Here is an 18,623-nt window from a genome sequence, read left to right as displayed (position 1 = left end):
AGCAGTACTCGCGAGAGCGGAAGGGGACGGAAGCCGCACCCTTCTTAGGGCGGAAATTGCTTCACCACAGCCCAGGAGAGCGGAGTGGGAATGAGGCAGTGTAGGCGGGGAGCAGATAAGGTCAGGGGCAAAGGGACAGAGGCGGGACCTTCCGAGAAGCTCAGCTCTGCCTCCTAGCGCCTGAGTCTCTTCGCAGTTAGTGCACACACGTTAATTCTATTGACAAATACTTTTTGTGTGCCTACTCTGTGCAAGGCACAGGTAAACATTATGTAGTATTACATGCATTATCTAGTTTAATCCTTCTAAGGTCCAACATCCAAGAACACAAAGAACACACCTGTAGTTTGATAAAGTTGCTAACTTTCTGCAAGGAGAAAACTTTTTTTTTTTTTTTTTGCTGTGCGCGGGCCTCTCACTGTTGTGGCCTCTCCCGTTGTGGAGCACAGGGTCGGGACGCACAAGCTCAGCGGCCATGGCTCACGGGCCCAGCCGCTCCGCGGCATGTGGGATCCTCCCAGACCGGGGCACGAACCCGTGTCCCCTGCATCGGCAGGCGGACTCTCAACCACTGCGCCACCAGGGAAGCCCAAGGAGAAAGTATTTAATGTGAATACTAATGTAAACCATACTGTGTCAGTGTAGATTCAGCGAGTGTAACAAATGAACCACTCTGGTGTGGGATGCTGGTAGTGGGGGAGGCTGTGGGAGGGCCGGGGGACTATGAGAACTCTTACTTTCTGCTCAATTTTGCTGTGAACTTAAAAACTACTCAAAAGAAAAAAACCCCACCTCTTAAAAAGTGGTTCGAGGGTAGGAAGTTGTTTATGTTGTGATGAGGGGAGAGGCCACGTTAGAATGCATTAACTCTAGAAAAAACAATTCCTAAGGAATCAAGACAGCGTGGTTTACTTAGTCATCTATTCTGAGAACCCAGAGAGGAGTTGCAGGAGTTGCACGCAGGCCCTGCCCTCTGAAAGTACTTATTCTTGGAAGGGAAAACATAGTTGGACAGAGATAGGCACAGCTCAGGGTGATCAGGCCTGCAAACTGCGGGCCAAGGGCCCTTAAGGAATGTAAGGAAGTCTACCTAAGGGGCTTATCAGAGACATTAAGTCAGATAAAAAGGATGGGGGTCTATGCAGGGCATGGGTTATAGGACTATGTGTCTACATTGGCGGCTGCAGAGCCAGCTGCACAATGGGACGGGGATACAGAATGAGGTCTACATGGCCCAGGCAATGAGGGTCTGAGTAGAGAAACTGGATGGGCATGGGTGGTATGATGTTGATTCTACATTGCTCAAGGAGTGTGGTCTGGAGTGGAACAGGTTCACACAGGGCTGACATGAAAGGAAGCATGGATTCCCAAAGGGCAGAAGGTAAAACGAGCTCCTGATGTGAAACATGGGTGTCTGTGGGGGAGACTTGTTTGGAGAGAGGAGCAGGATGGTGCTTCACATTTGGAACCTCACTGGTTATTTCTGCAGAGCATCAGGATGGCACGTGAAGGAAGCTTAGAAGAGGGATGATTTACTCAGTACCCTACTGGACCTGTGCAACACCTTTCCTCACCTGGCAGTGGGTAATGGGAAAGGGAGTGACACATGAAACAGTGCTCACAGTCTATCATCTCCAAAGCCTGGTCAGAGGCCAAGGGCCCGCTGGCTCCCCACAACCGCAGGTGAAGGGTGCTGCAGCCAGAGGAGCGTGAGCAATTTGTAAATGTGCCCTTTCCCCACAGCTGGCCTCTGCAGAGCCTCCACCCTTCTCCCTCAGGCACCAGTGTGGAAGCCCTGACAATCTGATAGACAAAGTAGGCCTAGCCAGTAGTGTAAAAAGCCCTGCCAGGTCTGACAAGAAGGGGAGATGGGCTGCAGAGAAATGGTCTGTAAAGAGTGGCCTGCCCCTAGCTCCTTCCTCCAGTCTCCATCACTTTTTTTCCCCTCCCTTTTCTCATGTCATCCTTTAACCTCAAATTATACTTTCTCTTTGACTCTTCCCAGCTGTGTGAGCTTGGTGTACTGGGGACCTTTGGTCAGCCCTGAGTAGCAGGGTCTTAGCCACGTTGCATGTTGCAACGCTTCCCTCCCCGCTTGACTATGTGGGCTTGGTTTTCTGTCACTGGGAGAGCATGGCATAGCAAGGTTTAGGCAGGTCTATTAAGGGTCAATCACACATCTAAGTTAAAACAAGGTCAGGGAAGGAAGCTGTGAAGCAGACTTCGGACTTTGGTTATCTTGCACTGAGTCCTGGGAAGTGTTGGAGATTTGTTGCTCTGTAATGTTAGAATTAGAAGCAGCTCACCTTCTCAAGGCCCCAAACTAGAAAAGAGCAAGTTGTAATTGGATGCCATCACCATCAATTATCTTGAATAAAGAGAGGTGTAGGTAACATTAGGAAAAAGAATCAGTGATCAGGCACGTCCCTTGAACTTTCTGTTTGGCCCTTCTAAGAGTAGAAATGGGGATGGGGGTCTCTGAGTCTTCGTATCTTTGGAATAGCTCACCAGGTCTTCACGTGCTTGGAACAGTTCAAGGAGAAGGACTTGACAGCAGAGGACTAAGAAACAAATGTGAGTAAGACATTATTACTTACTGCTATCTTGAGTAGAAAAATAAAGACTTTTTGAAAAACCCTTGGGACTTGTGTCTGTCTCCTGGAGTCCTGAATTTTTCACTCTATGTATTATAAAAATTACCTATTGATCTGGGGCCTGGCAAGGAAGGAACCTTTCTCCAATATTTGCCTGCAAATTTTCACTAAAGTACTTGAGCAAGTCACTTTATCTAAGGTGTTCCTTTGTTTGTAAAGTTGGAGTAATCGTGCGTAGCTCACAGAGTTGCTGTGAGGATGTGTGTGAACTGCACAGAGTGTGTGCTCAATAAATGGTAATAACTGTCACTAACCTTTTATAGGTCCTTCAGAACTCAGGTATATGAAGCTCCCTAGTTCAGGAAAAACCCTGGATAAAGACTAACTTGATTCTTCCTGTACTGATTGGTCTCAGTCTCCCCGTTTGAAAAATGTTACGTTAGATTAGCATTAGGTTGACGTTCCATTGACTAAAGCTGGCCTGAAGATATGTCTTGTTTGACCTACATAGGATTTAAAGAAGAAAACTGAGCCAACATTTGAAAATTAAGATGTTTTAAAAAGAAATCTAGTTTTCCAGCTTCTCTTGAAAAATCAGAAGATATGGCAATCCAGAGCCCACGTTCCTGCCTGGCAACAATCCACCAGGGCCAAAAGGAAGCTGCCTTCTTAGGTAGGGCATGCATTTTCAGTTTTCTAGGGCTCCTCTGGCCTTCTTTACTCATTTATATGATCTGCTTGGCCCTGTAGGTATTTCCACTTGTGCCCCTCTGGGCAGCTGGAAACTGTCCGTGCTTGGCACAGAGCAGTCACTTGATTATTGAGTCAGTGAATCACCTACTGTGTCTGCCTACCACTCTTTCTTATCTGGCCATAAAAAGAAATCCAAGTTTGTAGTTATTTGTGGTAGTTACTGAATATCTGATTTTCACTTTGGGAAGTGAATTGAACAAGTCCTTTCTGTCAGTCAGGATAGACTAGGTTAGGCTGCAGTAGCAAACAATCCCCACATCTCAGTGGCTTAAAACAATACAGGTTTATTTTTTGCTTACTCACACAAACCTAGACACAAAATGAAAATTCTCTCCTGTTTTCACATGCATGGAGACAGACATGAGTGCACAGGTATATACAGAATCACACGTCAAATAAATACCCTGGAACATGAACTCATGCAAAAATCTATTTAGATACTGGTTAACTTAAACTGCACAACTTTCTCTTTGTTGGGGATTTTAAGAGGTCCCAGGATCCGAGGAAGGTAAAAGAGTATCCACCTTCAGCCAAGGAAATGGCCATGCTACAAAAGGAGCCAAAAGCTAACAAAGCACCTGAAAGCTTTAAAAAAAGACTGAAGCTTGTGCTACATTAAATTCCATGCATGAATCTGTAAGTAAAATACCAAATATGCAATGCCTGCAGGCTGTTGCCCCCCTACCCCAGTAAGGCCTCCACCTCTGGGCTTCTAGCTCAGGAGGGAGATGGATCCCAGATGCCCAATATGCAGAGCCACGGAGGGGGCTGGACTGGGTCAGAGAGAGGGGACAACAGGCTGGAATCCTCTTTCTTCAGCAGGAGCTACAGACAGGAAGGAAGGGGGCAGGACCAGGTCACATCTATTTCCCCTCCCAGCAAACCCTCTCTTTTTACCCCATCTAATCCAGGCCTATTTTTCTTCACCTGGATTATAGCAAACACTTCCTCCTCACTGATTTTCCCACTTCTAGTCTTGCCTCATCCAATCCCTCCATCACAGCCACCATACTTGTCTTTCTAAAGCTCAGGGATTCAGAATATGTCCCTTACTCAGAAACATTCCCTTGCTCCCCTTCATGTACAGGTGCTTGTCTAGATGCCCAAGCCTGGCATGCCAGACCTCCATGATCAGAAGCCCCTCCATGCGCATCTGCTTCTGTTCCAGCAGTCCCTCCAGTCCCACACAGCATGTCCAATCCACCATTTTGGACAAGAGAAATCTCAGCCTTCCCTCTCTGTCCCCATAGGTGTTTCTCATGCCTCAAGATTCCTCTAGTTCCCTCCAGGTTTGTCACTGAGCTTTCTGAAGGCATCCAGGTTTCCCAAATAGAATGGAAGCTCCTTGAAGGCAGTTATCAAATCTCCTTCCAGGCCAGACCCTTGTTACCTCTTCAGCCCCTCTCCAGACTTCAGCAGGCAGTTTGGGTCCAGAGAAAAAGCCTTGGGCTGGAGTCAGGAGAACAGGCTTTGCCACTGTCTTGCTATATGCACTCAGGCAAGTCCCTGCCTCTCTCAGGGCCTCACTTTCCTTGACATCAGGGCACTGGACATTTGTTTTTGAGTACAAAAAGGATAAAACAGATTCACTGAATAACTCTCAGCTGTAATCCCAGGGGCTAGGTTGAAAAGCTTGGGGCCTGGGATATTGAACTTGTGACTTCCTGATCTACTTGGTTAGTCCCTGCTTACTCCAGTACCTCCATTTCTCAGTCATGCCTATCCCATCCCCTCCTTTTAAGGAACAGGTTACCTGGTGGGCCACAGGGGTGGCGCAGGGAAATCCAGGCATGGTTGGAAGGACCAGAAGGGGTCAGGCGGGGAGCCTGAAACGAATCTTTCAGTCCCATAAGAGCCTCGGCTGCCTCCCACTGCAGCTGCCACTCTGAGGGGTCAGAGGTCCAGTCCAGGCGAGAGGCTCTGGGGGCCTGCAAAGGAAAGAGAGAGAAGCAGACTGGGAATCCCCACTTCTGCCCACCCTCCAGTTGCTCCCTCTGCCCCTGGTTACTTCATTATCCCCTACTCTTCCCTTCCCCAAGCTCAACTTCCTCCCAGGGTCCTGGATCCCACTTCTTCCCCAGGACCTGCGGCTGCAGCAGAAGCGGGTCTGAGGTGCCACAGGGCTGAAGTTTCAGAGTCGAGCATCTGGAAATAAGGAGAAAAGATGCCAGAGGGATTAAACATGGACAGACAGGTACACGTGGAAACAGGGGCAGGATTTTGCTATGTTCTGATCTGGGAATCTGAGTGCCTGCTGGGTCATTAGGCTTTGTGGCCTTGGGCAAGTCCCTTCCTCTGTTATGGCCTGCTTTGTTTTCTGTAAAATGAAAATATCTGTCAGCTTCTTCCTACCAGGGCTACTGTGAGGATTATGGGAAATAATTGGTGTCAGCTAAAAATAAAAAAACTGACAAAACATCTAGAGAGATTGAGGTGACTGTTCCTGCCCTACCAGAGTCTGGTTTCCTTCCCTCCTAGTTCCCCAATCGCCATGGAACTTGAGGAGCAGCTTGGCTCACCTTTAGGAAGCTTTCTCTAATGGCCTTTGGCCTCTCTCCTAGGCCTCTGAGGCTCTTAGCAGCATGTCGTCCCCCCCCCCGCCCCCCCCCCCCCCGACTTCAGCAGGCAGTTCAACCCTATCTTATCTGTTTAAGTGGATTTAATAGCCACTACTTGTTTAAGGCCAGGGCTTGTGCTAGGTGTATTCCATATATTATTGCTAATTCTCATTATTACCAAGAAGTAGTAGTGTCTCTGATTTACTGACAGAAAAAAAGGCTCAGAGAGGTAAAGATACTTGTACAAAGGTTCACAGCTAGGCAATGGCAGAGCTAGGAGCGCTCTGCCTCACCCATTAGTCTGAGACCTTTTCTTCTTCTTTATCATCTACTATGGTATCCAGCACAGGGTTAGGCACATCATAAACACGTATCTTTTTCTCCCTACTCACGTGTGGGGCAGGGTAGAGGGCCCTTGGGATTCTCCAGAAAGAGGAGCCATCAGTATTGGGCGAGATCCTGAGCAAGCTGGGAGGGGCCCACGAGTGGGCAGCCAGAGGGCAGTGCCACGGTCAAAGCCTAATGAGGGTAAGAGAATGCAGAGCGTATGCAGAGGTCATGGCTTGTCTTCCCTCTTCCTACCCTGTATCTTTTTCCTCTTGTCTTTCTGATACAGTGGTACCTAGTCATTCACATATCTCTTGAATTAATGTTGAATTCATCTTACCAGGGAAAGGATGCAGAGGAACAGCAGGTTCTTGGCATAGCAAGCGGCACACCACTGGGGTTGGTACGGAAAGGCCTGGAGGCAGCCAGTGTCCAGTGGCCAAAGGACCTGGAGGCACTGGAGTCCGGGGCAAAGGCAAGGCTTCTGGGAGACAGCTGAGCAGCAGAGGCCCCTGGGAGTTCTCCTGCAGGGGGCATAGGTTGGAGTCAGGTACGAGGCTGGAGAAGGAATGGGTATGTTCCAGGATGTAGGTAGGACCCCAAAACTTTAGAGCTTGAAGGGCCATAAAATCCCACCGCTTCATTTTGTCCATGGAATAGAAGTGATTTGCCCAAGATGACACAGCAGTTCAGGGCTGGACCTAGAACCCCGGTGCTGAAGGCATACAGGAAGGGATCTGGGCAGGGGCTAAGACAGGGGTCCCCTCAGGGCCCAGTTTTTCCTTACCTTCTCAGGGGGTGTCAGTGCCAGTGGGACTGCCCTATGGGGAGTCTGAGGCTGGGGTGCTATGTTCTCCTTTCCAGCTGTAAGAGACCAGGGAGAGCTTTGGTGAGCTCTTTCTCCTGAGGGCCATCCCACTCCAGCCCCAAACTGAATTATCTCCCTCGGTCCCATTTCTACCCACAGACCTCACCGCACCCTCCCAACACTTAATCACATTTTGTAGTTGGGGAGGGTGAGGCCCAGAGAATAGAAACACCTTGCCCCAGGTCCCGCACCAGTTCAGTGGCAGGGCCGGGACTCTTTTTCCTACTTAGGCTTTCCCTGCCCACATTCCTGCCCTGGCCCTGGCCAGAGACACTCACGGTGGACCCTCGGTTGAGTGACTCCCTTCTTGACACTGCTGGGCGCTTTGGGAGGAACCGCCCCTTTCCTCATCTGTCCCCGAGCCAGGTGCCGCTTCAGCTGCGCCTCCTCCTGCCTACGCTGGGCCACCTGGGCAGCCATGACTCTTCGGCGCTCCCTAAAGAGGGGGGTGGCGAGTCAGAAGGCAGGTCAGCCGCCTTTTAGGTGAGGCCCATCCTCTCCCTTCCCTGGGTCTCATACTCACAAGACGAGGACACATTTGTGACACTTGCAAGCCTGAAAGAGGCAGAGGCGCTTGTGGCCCTTGAGGTGGGCAGTGACACCGTGACTGCGGCAGCGGGCGCAGGTTGGAGAGCGACTGACAGCTCTCCTGGGGACGCGCTCCACGCCCTGGGGGGCTCTAGTCTCAGCCCCTGTGGCCGAGTCTGAGGGGCAGTGCTGGACAGCAGGCATTTCATTGGGTTCCATGTGTCTAGAGGCAGAAGTGGAGGGTCAGGGTGGACACGTGGGCCCTCTCCCGACCAGCCCTCTTGCCTCTGGGAGGCCACGCCTGAAGGATTTTTCCACTCCTGGACTCAGCTGTCACCCTGAGTCTCCCCTGGCTTTCTCCTTCTTCACTTTCCTCAGGCACCATCTTTCCCAAGAACCTCTCTCTTTCCTTTCTTGTGCATCTTTCGAGCCAAACATTATTCTCCGCTCACATGTTCCCTTCCAGGCAGAAATCCCAGTTTGGGGCATACTCGCGCACCCTCACGCCCTCTGCAGCAGTTCTTACACCCGCCTCCCACCAACACCCCATTCCCACAGTTTCCCCGGCATTCTCTTCAACCATTATCATCCTTCCCTCCTGCATTTATCCAATTCCCACACATAACGTTTATGCTCCCCTTTCAATTCTTAGCCTCACGTACGCCCTGCAATTCAATTTCTCCCCCGCAACCCTTTTAATCAGACCACTCCCTTGCACCTCAGTAACTACATCATTCTCATGGATCCCTTGCCTCACTTTCAAGAATTATTTTCATTCCTTCAGCAAAGGTTTACTGAGCCCCTTCCATGTGCCAGGCCCTGATCGAGGCCCAAAGCCCCCTCCCCAAGGCCCAAATTCCTCTCTTGCACCCACACGCCTTCCAAACTAAGGCAAACCCGCGCCGTCGCTGCGCCCGGCCTTTACGCGCCTTCGCCCATTCCCAACAAGCAGCCTCTAACCGCGCCCGCCACACCTCCCCATTCATCTGTTCCTCGCGTGCACCCCCTTCTGCAGCTGTCCCCGCGGCCTCGCCCTGCTCCAGGGTCCCAGGGAGGGGTCGGGGCTCGGGGAGCGCGCTCAGGAGCCGCGGTGGGGGATGGGCGAAGGGGCCGCGAGGACCGTTAGTGGGGAGGCGAGGGGATGTCTGGGGCAGGGAGGCCAGCGCAAGACAGGGAGGGGAAGAGACGGGAGGGGCGGGGTCGCGTTCGCGTCGTCAGCCTGCTGTTACCACAGCCTCGAGCGGAGTCAGACTCAGGATGAGGCGAAAGAAGGTGGTGAGGCAGTGGCGTGAGGAATGGCCTCGCTCGCGCCACTTTTCCCGCCCCTTCTTACAAGGACCAATGAGCTTCAAGCGGCGCCTTCTGCCGCCGAGGCGAGCGACCAGTGCGCTTCAAGATCCTTCACTGACGGCCCGCCCCTTTACCTCCGGCCCGCTTCTCCTCGCGCCAGACTATCAGGCCAGCCAATAGAGCGTCGAGTTGAGTCTCGTGACACTTCTCCCTCCTCGTGTGATTTGCCTTCCCAGACTGTTCTTTCCCTTTTTGGGGAGGTGGCCAATGGGGCGTCGAGTAACGCTTCCAGGACTAGGCTGGCCCTGCCCCCCAGGAATGGCTGCCCGGCCCGCCCTCCCGCGCACGCGCAGTCTCGCAGGGACGGCACCTCTTGAGCGTTTGTCTTCGACTCTGCGCGGGCGGCTACTCTTTGCTGTGTGGACGCCAGTGTTTTTGCACTTCTCTCCCGCTGCCCAACTCCCGATCTACCTTTCTCCTTTTATGTTCCCTGTGCTGTGATATCCCTGTTTCCTTCCTGGGTCCCACCTTCTCACGCTGAGACCCATTCCTTGTGTCTCTTATCGTCCGCGCTGGTGCTGATTTTCCTAACTCTGACATTTTCCGTCTCTGAGAGCCTCTCTTTCTGCCTGTTCATCCTGCTGATTTTCGGAACCTCTTTCTCCACGTGCCTCATTCCCTCATAGCCTGGACCCCTGCCCCTCCCATCCTCCTCTTCGCTTCCCGAGACGCTTCTGTGGTTTTTCTGTCTTTTTAGCCCTTTCCACCCTCTGTGTTCATCCTCCTCCCGGATTGCACCCCATTCTCGGTGCTCCACTCTCTAATTGTAGCCTTCTCTGTGCATCTCTACTAGACCCATCTCACGGTTTCCCTCCCCATTCCCTGTGGTGTCCCCTTTTCTCTATGCATTCTGCCCTGTCTCCTTTTCTCTCTTTGAGCCTCTAAGATTGTCTCCTCTCTCCCCTGAGAACCCGGTCCTTGTGCCCCACTCCTCATTTTTCTGCCGCTCCCGATTGTGCTTTCTCTGCTCCCTGCAAGGTTCCATTCCAACAGTTTGCTCCTCCTTGTCTGTGTGGTTTCTCTTTTGTAGGGATAGCATCGCCTCTGACCACCACTCCATCCCTTTTTCCTTGAGGATTTCATTCCACTCTTTTCTGGTTGTGTCCGTGCTTGTTCTCAGATTGCTGGGTCCCGTTGTTTTGCGTTCCCAGGCAGGTGTGTGCCATCTTCTCTGCTTGGTCCAACTCCTTTGTTTGATCCTTTGTCAGCCTTCATTTCCCCTTCCTGTGTCCCATCTTTTCTGCTGGTCTTGGCCTCTTAGCTTGCCGCAGATTTCTGGGTTACGGATCCTGTGTCAGGTATTCTGGACAGAGAAGTGTGGCAGAAGTGACCTCTAGCTGGACTGCTGTGCAGGGGGGCAGTACTAGACGAAGTTGGAAAGGTGGTTTGGGGCCAGTCTGGGGGAGGAAGGGTGAAGGTGTGTGGAATGCTTTAATGCCAGCTGAAGCAATTGACATTAAACCTTTAGGTAGTGGAGAGAGAGATAGGGGGACCAACATTTTTGGAGAGCTTAGCTCTTGCCTGGCACTTTATACTAATAATCTTATTAATTTTCAACAATGACTCTGTGGGATATATTACTAATATATTTTATAAATGAGTTCAATAAGATGCACAAGATTACACAGCCAGACAACGGAGAGGTAAAGATTCCAACGTTGGTCTGTCTTTGAGTCCAAAGTCTATCAACTTTGTACAACCTACAGTGTTTTAGTTAGTTCCAGTAATCCCCAGTTCCCCACTTTTATTCTCTAACTGTTGCATAGGCACTCATTTCAGGCGGCTCACGCATATCTTTTAGTGTGTGTGTGTTCTTGCAAGATGTGCGGTGTTTTATGTGCATGGTGCTTCAATTGACGCGAATGACATTATTTACTGTTTAAAATAATCAGCACTGTTTATATGAGCCAGTGCATGTGATGCGTGCATCTAACCAGTTGCTTCTAACTGCTGCGTGATATTCCATGGTGTGCATCCCCTGCGTGTCACATGTTCACTAGGTCTCAGGGAGGGACGCCCACATTGCCGTCAGCTCACTGTCACCATAATAATGCTACATTCTCATGTGTTCCTTTGTAGTTGAAGGTGGAAATCTCTGTTATGTGTACCTAGGATATACCAGAGATGGCTCTTTGTAAGCCTAATTTGACTAAGTATTGCCAGACTCCTCCTCACAATGAATGATGCTTTGGGTCTGAGACACTGTTCAGAACTCCTCCCTTCCTCAGGGTCCAGAAGAGGACCCTATCCCTGGCCCCAACTACCCCATGAGCAGCAGTGCACAAGGGTCTCTGTAGCCCCATAGTTTTCCAGCTTTCTGATCCCTCGCCAGTCTGATAGATGCACATTTGAATACATTGTATTTCTCTGATTATTGCTGAGCTGGGGTGTTTCTTCATACGCTTGTTAGCCTTTCTGTTTTTGTTTGTTTGTTTTGTTTTGTTATGCGGTACGTAGGCCTCTCACTGCTGTGGCCTCTCCCGTTGCGGAGCACAGGCTCCGGACGCACAGGCTCAGCAGCCATGGCTCACGGGCCCAGCCGCTCCGCAGCACGTGGGATCTTCCCGGACCGGGGCACGAACCCGTGTCCCCTGCATCGGCAGGCAGACTCTCAACCACTGCGCCACCAGGGAAGCCGCCTGGTTTGTTTTTGAGATTGCTTCTTCATATGCTTGGTCCATTCCCCTGCTGGGGTTGCTCTCTTTTTCTTGTCAATTTGCCTGAGATCCTTGACCATTCTCGTTTTAAGACTTTGTATACGCTCTTATGCCAATTTTGGCACTTCATATTATTTTAGAAACTTATCCACTTCATCTGGGTTTTCAAATTTATAAATGTAGAGTTGTTAATGACACTTTTATTATTCTTAGAATATGTGATGTCTGTTAATTTTTATTTTTCATTCTGTATTTTATTTGCATCTTTTTTTCTTGATTAGAGTTGCCAGAGAATTATCTTAGTAATATTGTCAAAGAATGAATATTAGTCTTTTGTAATACTTTTTTGTTGTTTTCTATTTCATTGATTTCTGTCATCTTTATTTCTATCCCTTTTGGGGGGATGCTTTGTTGTCTCTTATATAACTTCTTAATTCATAAACATTTTGTAATTCTTCTTGTTTCCTGATAAATGTATTTAAATTATAAATTTACTTCTGAATATTGATTTAGAAATCAGAGTCCCAAATTTTGATGTGTATTTAAAAAAACTTTTGATGTTGAAATGATTATTGGCTTACAAGAAGTTGCAAAAATTTTATATAGAGTCCCTTAAACCCTTCTTCCAGTTCCCCATAGGGACATCCTGTATAACTGTAGTATATGAGCAGGAAATTGACATTGGTATATTACTCTTAACTAACTTACAGGCCTTATTCAGTTTTCATCAGATTTTACATGCACGTGTGTGTGTGTGTGTGACATGTAGTATGTTTGCTATTATTCAGTTCTAAATACTTTTTAATTTCTTTTTCGAGTCAAGGGTTATTTAGTAATATGTTGGTTAACTCCTACACACACATTTGTTGTTCTGATCTCATTGTCTCTGGATGGAGAATAGCCTGTATGATAGGGATCCTTTGAATAAGCCAGCGTCCTCTGCTCAGCACCATGTCCAGTGGCAGAACCTAAGCAGGAGAGTGAAGAGTCAGGATTTGAGAAGCTAATGTGGGTTCGGGTTAGGTTGGAAGAGAGACTATGGAGATGGGAAGACCTGTGTCCCTGAAGGGCTCAGGGAGCCTATGTTAATGAAAATGATAATCAACTTTCTGCTCCAGAAACAGTGACCCAGAGGCTGACAAGAACTGAGCTTGAGACCTAGATTGAAATTGGTTCCAGACTGAGGCCCAGCATCCAGGACCCAGACACAGGACCATGGGACCTCAGCATTTGAGCCCTGTGCAGCTGCTCTGTCTCCTAGGGGCCATTTCCACTCTGCCTTGTATGTCCTGTGGGGCTGGACCCTTAGGGACCCTCTTGGCTGGGATGGGAGGGCTGGATTCATGTCACTGGGGGAAGGAAAGCTGCATATCTGGGTCCCTTGGGAGACAGGGTCTGTGGAGGCTGAGCTCTTGATTGGCGGTTCGGGGCTGAGAAGGCAATGTGAGGGGCAGGTGACTGGAAGAACATTCTCTCTTTAGGGGCTGGAGCGCTTTTGTGTTATGAAGCAACATCTTCCCTCTTCAGAGCTGTTGATCTCCATAACTGGCAATGGCTTCTGATGAGGAGCATGGTGTGTAAACTGAGTGAGGGCTGTGAGGAGACGCTGGTGTTCATCGAGACAGGTGAACGGGGGTGACTTTGCTACATTTTGTTTGCTTGGTCTTCTGACCCCACCTCCATTCCTAGCACCCAGGGACTCTGGACTTGAGTTCCAGATATCTACCCCATTATATGTTTGGGAACAGCATCCAGACATCGGCAGGAGAGGGGCAGGACCCAGCTGGTTGTGGTGTGGGCTGGATAAGAGGACACAATGGAGGTGGACAGATCCCAGGAGGAGAGGGGGACTCTGGGAGAGAAGACAAGTTTGGGATACAAGGGAGAGAGGCGCAGACGGGCTCCTGTGGGGAGAAGAGTGAGGAGAGGCAGATGAGACGTGGGAAATCTGAGTGGTGAGTGGACAGTGGGGGAGGGGCAAAGTTGGTGATGGGGCAGCAGGAAGAGCAGGGCATGGGCTGGGAGCTTGAACTGGGTGTGGCCAGCGACACTGATCAGAGCTCTCCAATCTTCTGCCCCGCAGGGACCAAAAGGGGAGTTGTGGGTTTTAAAGGCTGCAGCCCAGCTTCATCTTACCCCCCGCAAGTCTCCTACCTCGTTTCGCCGCCCGGATTGTCCATTGCCTCCTATAGCCGTGTCTGCCGGACATACCTCTGCAATAACCTCACCAACATGGATCATTTTGTGAAACTCAAGGCCAAGGCTCCTAAGACTTTAGCATCTTCTTCCCATAGCTGCCCAACCTGTGTGGGCGAGCACTCCAAGGACTGCCTCCCAAATTTTGTCACCACCGAGGCTTGCCCCAACAATGCTACTGAGTGCTACAGTTCCACCTTAAAATTTCAGGCGGGTGAGAGAAGAGAAACTTTCTTTCTCAGATGCCTGCTCTAGGCCTGCTGCCTTCCCGTCTCTGAGGGAGGTGGGTGGGACTGAGGTCCCATGGTCCTGTGTCTGGGTCCTGGGGGATGGGGGTTGTGGCACGTAATTCCAAGGAGGAGGGGAGAAGGTGCCTGGTACCTGAGTGTTTGGTGGGAGAGCAGGGGTCCTGGTTTGTGAGGGGTGTCTGGAAGGAGGGGTAGGATGTTTGAGTCTTGAAAGTGTCTCTGACTCCTTGCTCTCTTCCTTACAGGGTATCTCAATACCACCTTCCTCCTCATGGGCTGTGCTCGTGAATACACCGGTATTTTATCCCACTTTCACCATATTGGCAGCATCAGAGTGACTGAGGCCATCAACATCTTAGACAAGGCCCAGTTTGCTGGTGCAGAGCCCTCTAGTGGGAGACCTGCTTGGAGCATCCTCTTAGGCCTTCTGTTTGCCCTCAGGGACTGACGATCTAGCTGGACCAAATACCCCTACCCCTTCACATAGTGAAATAAAGTTACGGAGTTGCCTTTCTGCCTTGTCCTGTGGTCCATGAGGGTTGTGGAGGCGTGAAAGGTCTGAGGAGGGCCAGACGTGTCCAGGGAGGCAGAGGGGAGGGGCAGGTAATGGGCAGTGCTTGCTGTGAAGTGCGCAGGGGGCTTGGGGAGGAGGATCATTGGCAAAGTGACAGAATCATGCCCAGCAAGCAGGAGAAACCTAAACACTCCCCTTCGCCGCTGCCTCCTGAGGACCTGAGTTCTAGCCTGGGTTCAGCCATTGACTTGGAGATCCTGGCCAAACCTTCTCCCTTTTTGGGCTTCCATTTCCTCCCCTTTAAAATGAAGGCCTTGTAGGGAAGTCATAGGGATTATAAATTCAATTTGAGTAAAGTTTAAAACCATATATTTTATGATAAAGCACCTTTAACTTAAGATGGCCAGAGCACTGACACTGATATGATATATTTGCTGTAAAGAGAATTATGAAAGTTTTATTTTCCTGATATTAAAAGTTACTTAATGAAGAATTGTTTCCATTAAAAAAAATAAAATGAAGGCCTTATGAATTATAAGTGTGGCTCATTCGTATGAGTCAGATACTGTGGTAGTATCTGGCTAGGGTTTTTTTGTTTGTTGTGTTTTGCTTTTGGTGCAAAAAATTTATTAAATGAAAATGGACGTGGATACAAAGGGCACGTGGTACGTGAGTGAGACATGTTCTGAGCCAGCCAGACTCAAGGTTGCAAGGTCACTTTTTTTCCAGCTTTACTGAGGTATAATTGACAAAACTGCAATATAGTTAAAGTGTACCACATGATGGTGTGATATATGTATACATCGTAAAAGGATTCCTACCACTGAGTAAGCTAACACATTCATCACCTCACATATGTACCCTTTTCTTTCTTCTGATGAGAACACAAGTTCTATTCTCTTAGCAAATTGCAGTTATACAATGCAGTATTATCAACTATAGTCAACATGTTATACATTAGATTCTCAGACCCTATTCATCTTATAACTGAAAGTTTGTACTCTTTTACCAACTTTTCCCTATTTCCCCCAACCCTAGCCCCTGGCAACCATCTTTTGAATCTCTGTTTCTATGAGTTCAATTTTTTTTTTTTTTTTTTTTTTGCGGTACGCGGGCCTCTCACTGTTGTGGCCTCTCCCGTTGCAGAGCACAGGCTCTGGACGCGCAGGCTCAGCGGCCATGGCTCATGGGCCCAGCCACTCCGCGGCATGTGGGATCTTCCCGGACCGGGGCACGAACCCGTGTCCCCTGCATCGGCAGGCGGACTCTCAACCACTGCGCCACCAGGGAAGCCCTCCAAGGCCCATTCTTGACCATGGTGTGTACTGCCTCTGGGCACACTGTCCTGTTGGTGAGGCTGTGTCTTGCCATGTGACAGGGAATGGCCTTGGGCCCCAGTCTGAGCTCTGAGCCTGTGTGAGCCTTCCTGTGTGTGTCTGGAGCCAACTCCAGTTCTATCCTTGGCTAATGATGATGTCTATGGCAGGGAGGATGATGAGTCTGGGGGTCTCTGGGCCCGGCGGCTATGTCTGTTTCTTTCCTGCACAGGAAATTCCCAAAGGTCCTCACTTGGATTGACACATACTCCTAATCCAGAAAGGACTTCATGTGTGCCTCTGCCTGAGGCTTGTAGCATCTCTCTTGGTCTGTCAGTGTTTCTCCAGCCTGATGAGATCTGTAAATAATGTGACCCCCTAGGGAACCCAGGTGACAGCACTTCCTTCTCCCAAGTGAAGGTTAGGCTGTCCAAAGCCAACCCAGGGTCCCTTAGTCCTAGGAGTAGGAGTCAAGAAGTTAGGTCCTAGGGCAGCCAGGCTGAGGCAGGTGGACTGACAACGAATGGATGAGCGGATTGAATGAATGATGGTGGGACAGGGCTGTTTGGAGCTGTACTGCACCCCTCCTCCAGGCATTCCCCACTATGGGGCACCCCTTCCTCCTTCCTTTCCCTGACTCACCCTTAAACTTCCTTTTTGGACAGCAGCTTCTAAACCTCTTCCTCATTACCGTCGCAAGAGTGTCAGAGACTTGGGACTTCTTAACGCATCCCAGTGGGTGAGACTCTGCGCTTCCACTGCAGGGGGAACAGGTTCGATCCCTGGTCGGGGAACTAAGATTCCCACATGCCCCAGTGTGGCCAAAAAAAAAAATGTGGCTCATACCTGAAAATCGTGCTTGAACCATTTCCCACCTTAGAAACACCGAGGGCAGGAGTTGCCCACGGTCACACAGCGAGTCCGGAGCCGGAAGAGGAATCCTGGTCCGGGACACTCACATTCTGGACTCCCCTCCCAAGATGGTACTGGGATGTCTGATAGTCTCTCTGCTGGGTGTGGTATTTCCCTCTCACATCACCCGCTTCTCTCAGTGGATTATCCCCGCACACCCGCCCCATAGGGCGGAAATGAGCCAGTCTACGGGCTCCCCCACTTCCTGTGGCAGGACGTTAGTCCACTCGGTCCCCAGTTTCCCATAGGATGTCTAAAGTACCTTCAGGGCTGCTGCCCACCCCCGCCCGCTCCCCTCTGGCTTTGTCTTTTAGCCACCGTCGGCGCCTACGGCTCTTGGACCCCTCTTGGGCCCTTTTCGCAGTCCCGTCCCCTTAGCTTACTCCATCAGTCCTATGTGGTCCCCGATCCCGGGGCTAATTCCAGAGGCCAGGGCCGAATCCAGCCGCCAGTCCCGGCCCCTAGGACCAATCCTTGCTATCGGGCCCTCAACACCACCCAGTCCCGGACTTGCTCCTCTCTGGGTCGCGCCCCAAGAGCAATCCGGGCTTCACTCCATTGCGGGGCCCCGCCCCCCATGGCTAAGGACTGAGGCCTGGCCCCGCCCCCTTACGCGCATTGAAGAGACCACGGACCAACAACAAATGCAGCCTTGTCTTTCTGGCCGAACTAGTGGGGAGTCCCGCGGGGGTCTCTCCAGCGGGGAAGCCTGGGTCTTTTCACGTGTTGACTGTAAGTGTCGTTTCCCCACTGCACTTGCCACATAAGAATCATCTAGAACGCATCCCGCCCACCCGCTGGAGCAGGAGACAAGGCTAGGGGCGAGGGGCCCGCCAGGTCCTCAGGCAATTGGAAATCGGGCTGGGCGACAGTGCCTGAGGCAAAGCTCTGTCTGTGAGCCATTGGAGGAGGAAGCCCCGCCCTTTCCTCCGCCTTCTGTCCTCTAGTTCTCCTATTCTCTTTCTCAGGGTTCTTTTCTCTGCCCTCTCCTTTCTGGCGAGAATGGACGTGAGTGGATGGTGGACCTAAGAGTGATCAATGACTGCGCACTGGTCCCGAGCTGCGCATCGCCTCGCTGGAGGGAGAGAGAGCGTGGCTCCAGCCTGGGAAAAGGCGGGAAACGGAGGAGGCTCGCGCATGCGCACAAATCAACTCTTTCCGAAGGTGCCGGAGAGGCGGCTTTGGCTGTGGCGGCGCTGTGGTGAAGGCGTCCCTTGAGACTGGGTTCGGGAGGCCCAGGGAGACTGCTGTTTAGCACCAGAAGCACCATCCCGCCCCTCCTCCCCGCCCTCCCAAAGCACACGAGCAGCCGTGGCACTGAGAGACCCGGATGACCCTCTGCTCCTCAGTCCTGAGAGAGGCGGCCCAGCCCTTCCGGGGGACACAGGCCTCTGGGCTGAGACCCCCATTACCAGCCTTCGGACTAACCGTCCTCACAGTGCCCTCAGCTTCCGGAGTGCGGCCGCCTTGTTTCCCCCACTCTGGCTATCTCACCGAGTCTCCCCACGTCCCCCGGAGAGAACTTGCGCCCCCCCTTGTGCAGGGCAGGGCTTCTGAGCGCAGAGAAGGAGCTCAGGGCCCGAGCCTGCTCCCCGGGGGCACCATGGCCGGCTTCGGAGGAGGGGCAGGGATGCTGCCGCCAGTGGAGTCTTGTGCCCACGACCCGCCCACACCGCTCCCCCAGCTCTCCCTCCCGTCAGCGCCGACCTTGCCTGGGACTTGGGCGGAGCCCCAGTGCCTCTCCCAGGCGCCCCCTTCCTGAGATCACAACCCACGAGGCCGTGGGCCCGGCGGGACTGGGA

At 51.1% G+C, this 18,623-nt stretch overlaps 2 protein-coding genes across 3 annotated transcripts; one reads left to right on the top strand and one right to left on the bottom strand.

The window, feature by feature from the left end:
* Window positions 1-4,125: 4,125 nt before the first annotated feature.
* Window positions 4,126-7,847, bottom strand: DMRTC2 (DMRT like family C2). Its single transcript, XM_032614211.1, has 8 exons — window positions 7,624-7,847; window positions 7,379-7,536; window positions 7,020-7,096; window positions 6,573-6,753; window positions 6,298-6,424; window positions 5,432-5,492; window positions 5,101-5,275; window positions 4,126-4,172 (listed from the first exon to the last, which is right to left on the bottom strand). Exons 1-8 carry the CDS (start codon window positions 7,845-7,847, stop codon window positions 4,126-4,128), a joined length of 1,050 nt encoding a protein of 349 aa, XP_032470102.1.
* A 2,169-nt stretch (window positions 7,848-10,016) lies between these two features.
* Window positions 10,017-14,588, top strand: LYPD4 (LY6/PLAUR domain containing 4). 2 transcript variants are annotated; one of them, XM_032614215.1, is made up of 5 exons: window positions 10,017-10,133; window positions 12,754-12,917; window positions 13,117-13,260; window positions 13,719-14,045; window positions 14,325-14,588. In XM_032614215.1, the coding sequence occupies exons 2-5, from the start codon at window positions 12,851-12,853 to the stop codon at window positions 14,525-14,527; spliced, it is 741 nt and encodes a 246-aa protein (XP_032470106.1). In that variant the 5' UTR covers window positions 10,017-10,133; window positions 12,754-12,850; the 3' UTR covers window positions 14,528-14,588. The 2 variants fall into 2 exon arrangements, with proteins under 2 accessions (XP_032470106.1, XP_032470107.1); XM_032614216.1 differs by lacking the exons at window positions 10,017-10,133; window positions 13,117-13,260 and having other exon boundaries at window positions 12,851-12,948; window positions 13,711-14,045; window positions 14,325-14,527.
* Window positions 14,589-18,623: the final 4,035 nt, after the last annotated feature.

This window comes from Phocoena sinus, chromosome 19 (assembly GCF_008692025.1).
Source record: "Phocoena sinus isolate mPhoSin1 chromosome 19, mPhoSin1.pri, whole genome shotgun sequence".
NCBI classification, from domain to species: Eukaryota; Metazoa; Chordata; class Mammalia; order Artiodactyla; family Phocoenidae; genus Phocoena; species Phocoena sinus.
Note: the sequence above shows the minus strand (reverse complement) of the source record. Positions and strands in the feature narration are given on the sequence as shown.

Bases quoted from the DNA above. Each gene is read 5' to 3' on its own strand.
- DMRTC2 (XM_032614211.1), bottom strand. From the start codon at position 7,847: ATGGAACCCAATGAAATGCCTGCTGTCCAGCACTGCCCCTCAGACTCG. The intron at 6,754-7,019 runs GTAAGGAAAAAC...CCCCTGCAGGAG, and splicing joins CACTGACACCCCCTGAGAAG to AACTCCCAGGGGCCTCTGCT. The intron at 6,425-6,572 runs GTAAGATGAATT...TACCCTCATTAG, and splicing joins TCCTCTGCATCCTTTCCCTG to GCTTTGACCGTGGCACTGCC.
- LYPD4 (XM_032614215.1), top strand. From the start codon at position 12,851: ATGGGACCTCAGCATTTGAGCCCTGTGCAGCTGCTCTGTCTCCTAGGG. The intron at 13,261-13,718 runs GTGAACGGGGGT...TCTGCCCCGCAG, and splicing joins GCTGGTGTTCATCGAGACAG to GGACCAAAAGGGGAGTTGTG. The intron at 14,046-14,324 runs GTGAGAGAAGAG...TCTTCCTTACAG, and splicing joins CACCTTAAAATTTCAGGCGG to GGTATCTCAATACCACCTTC.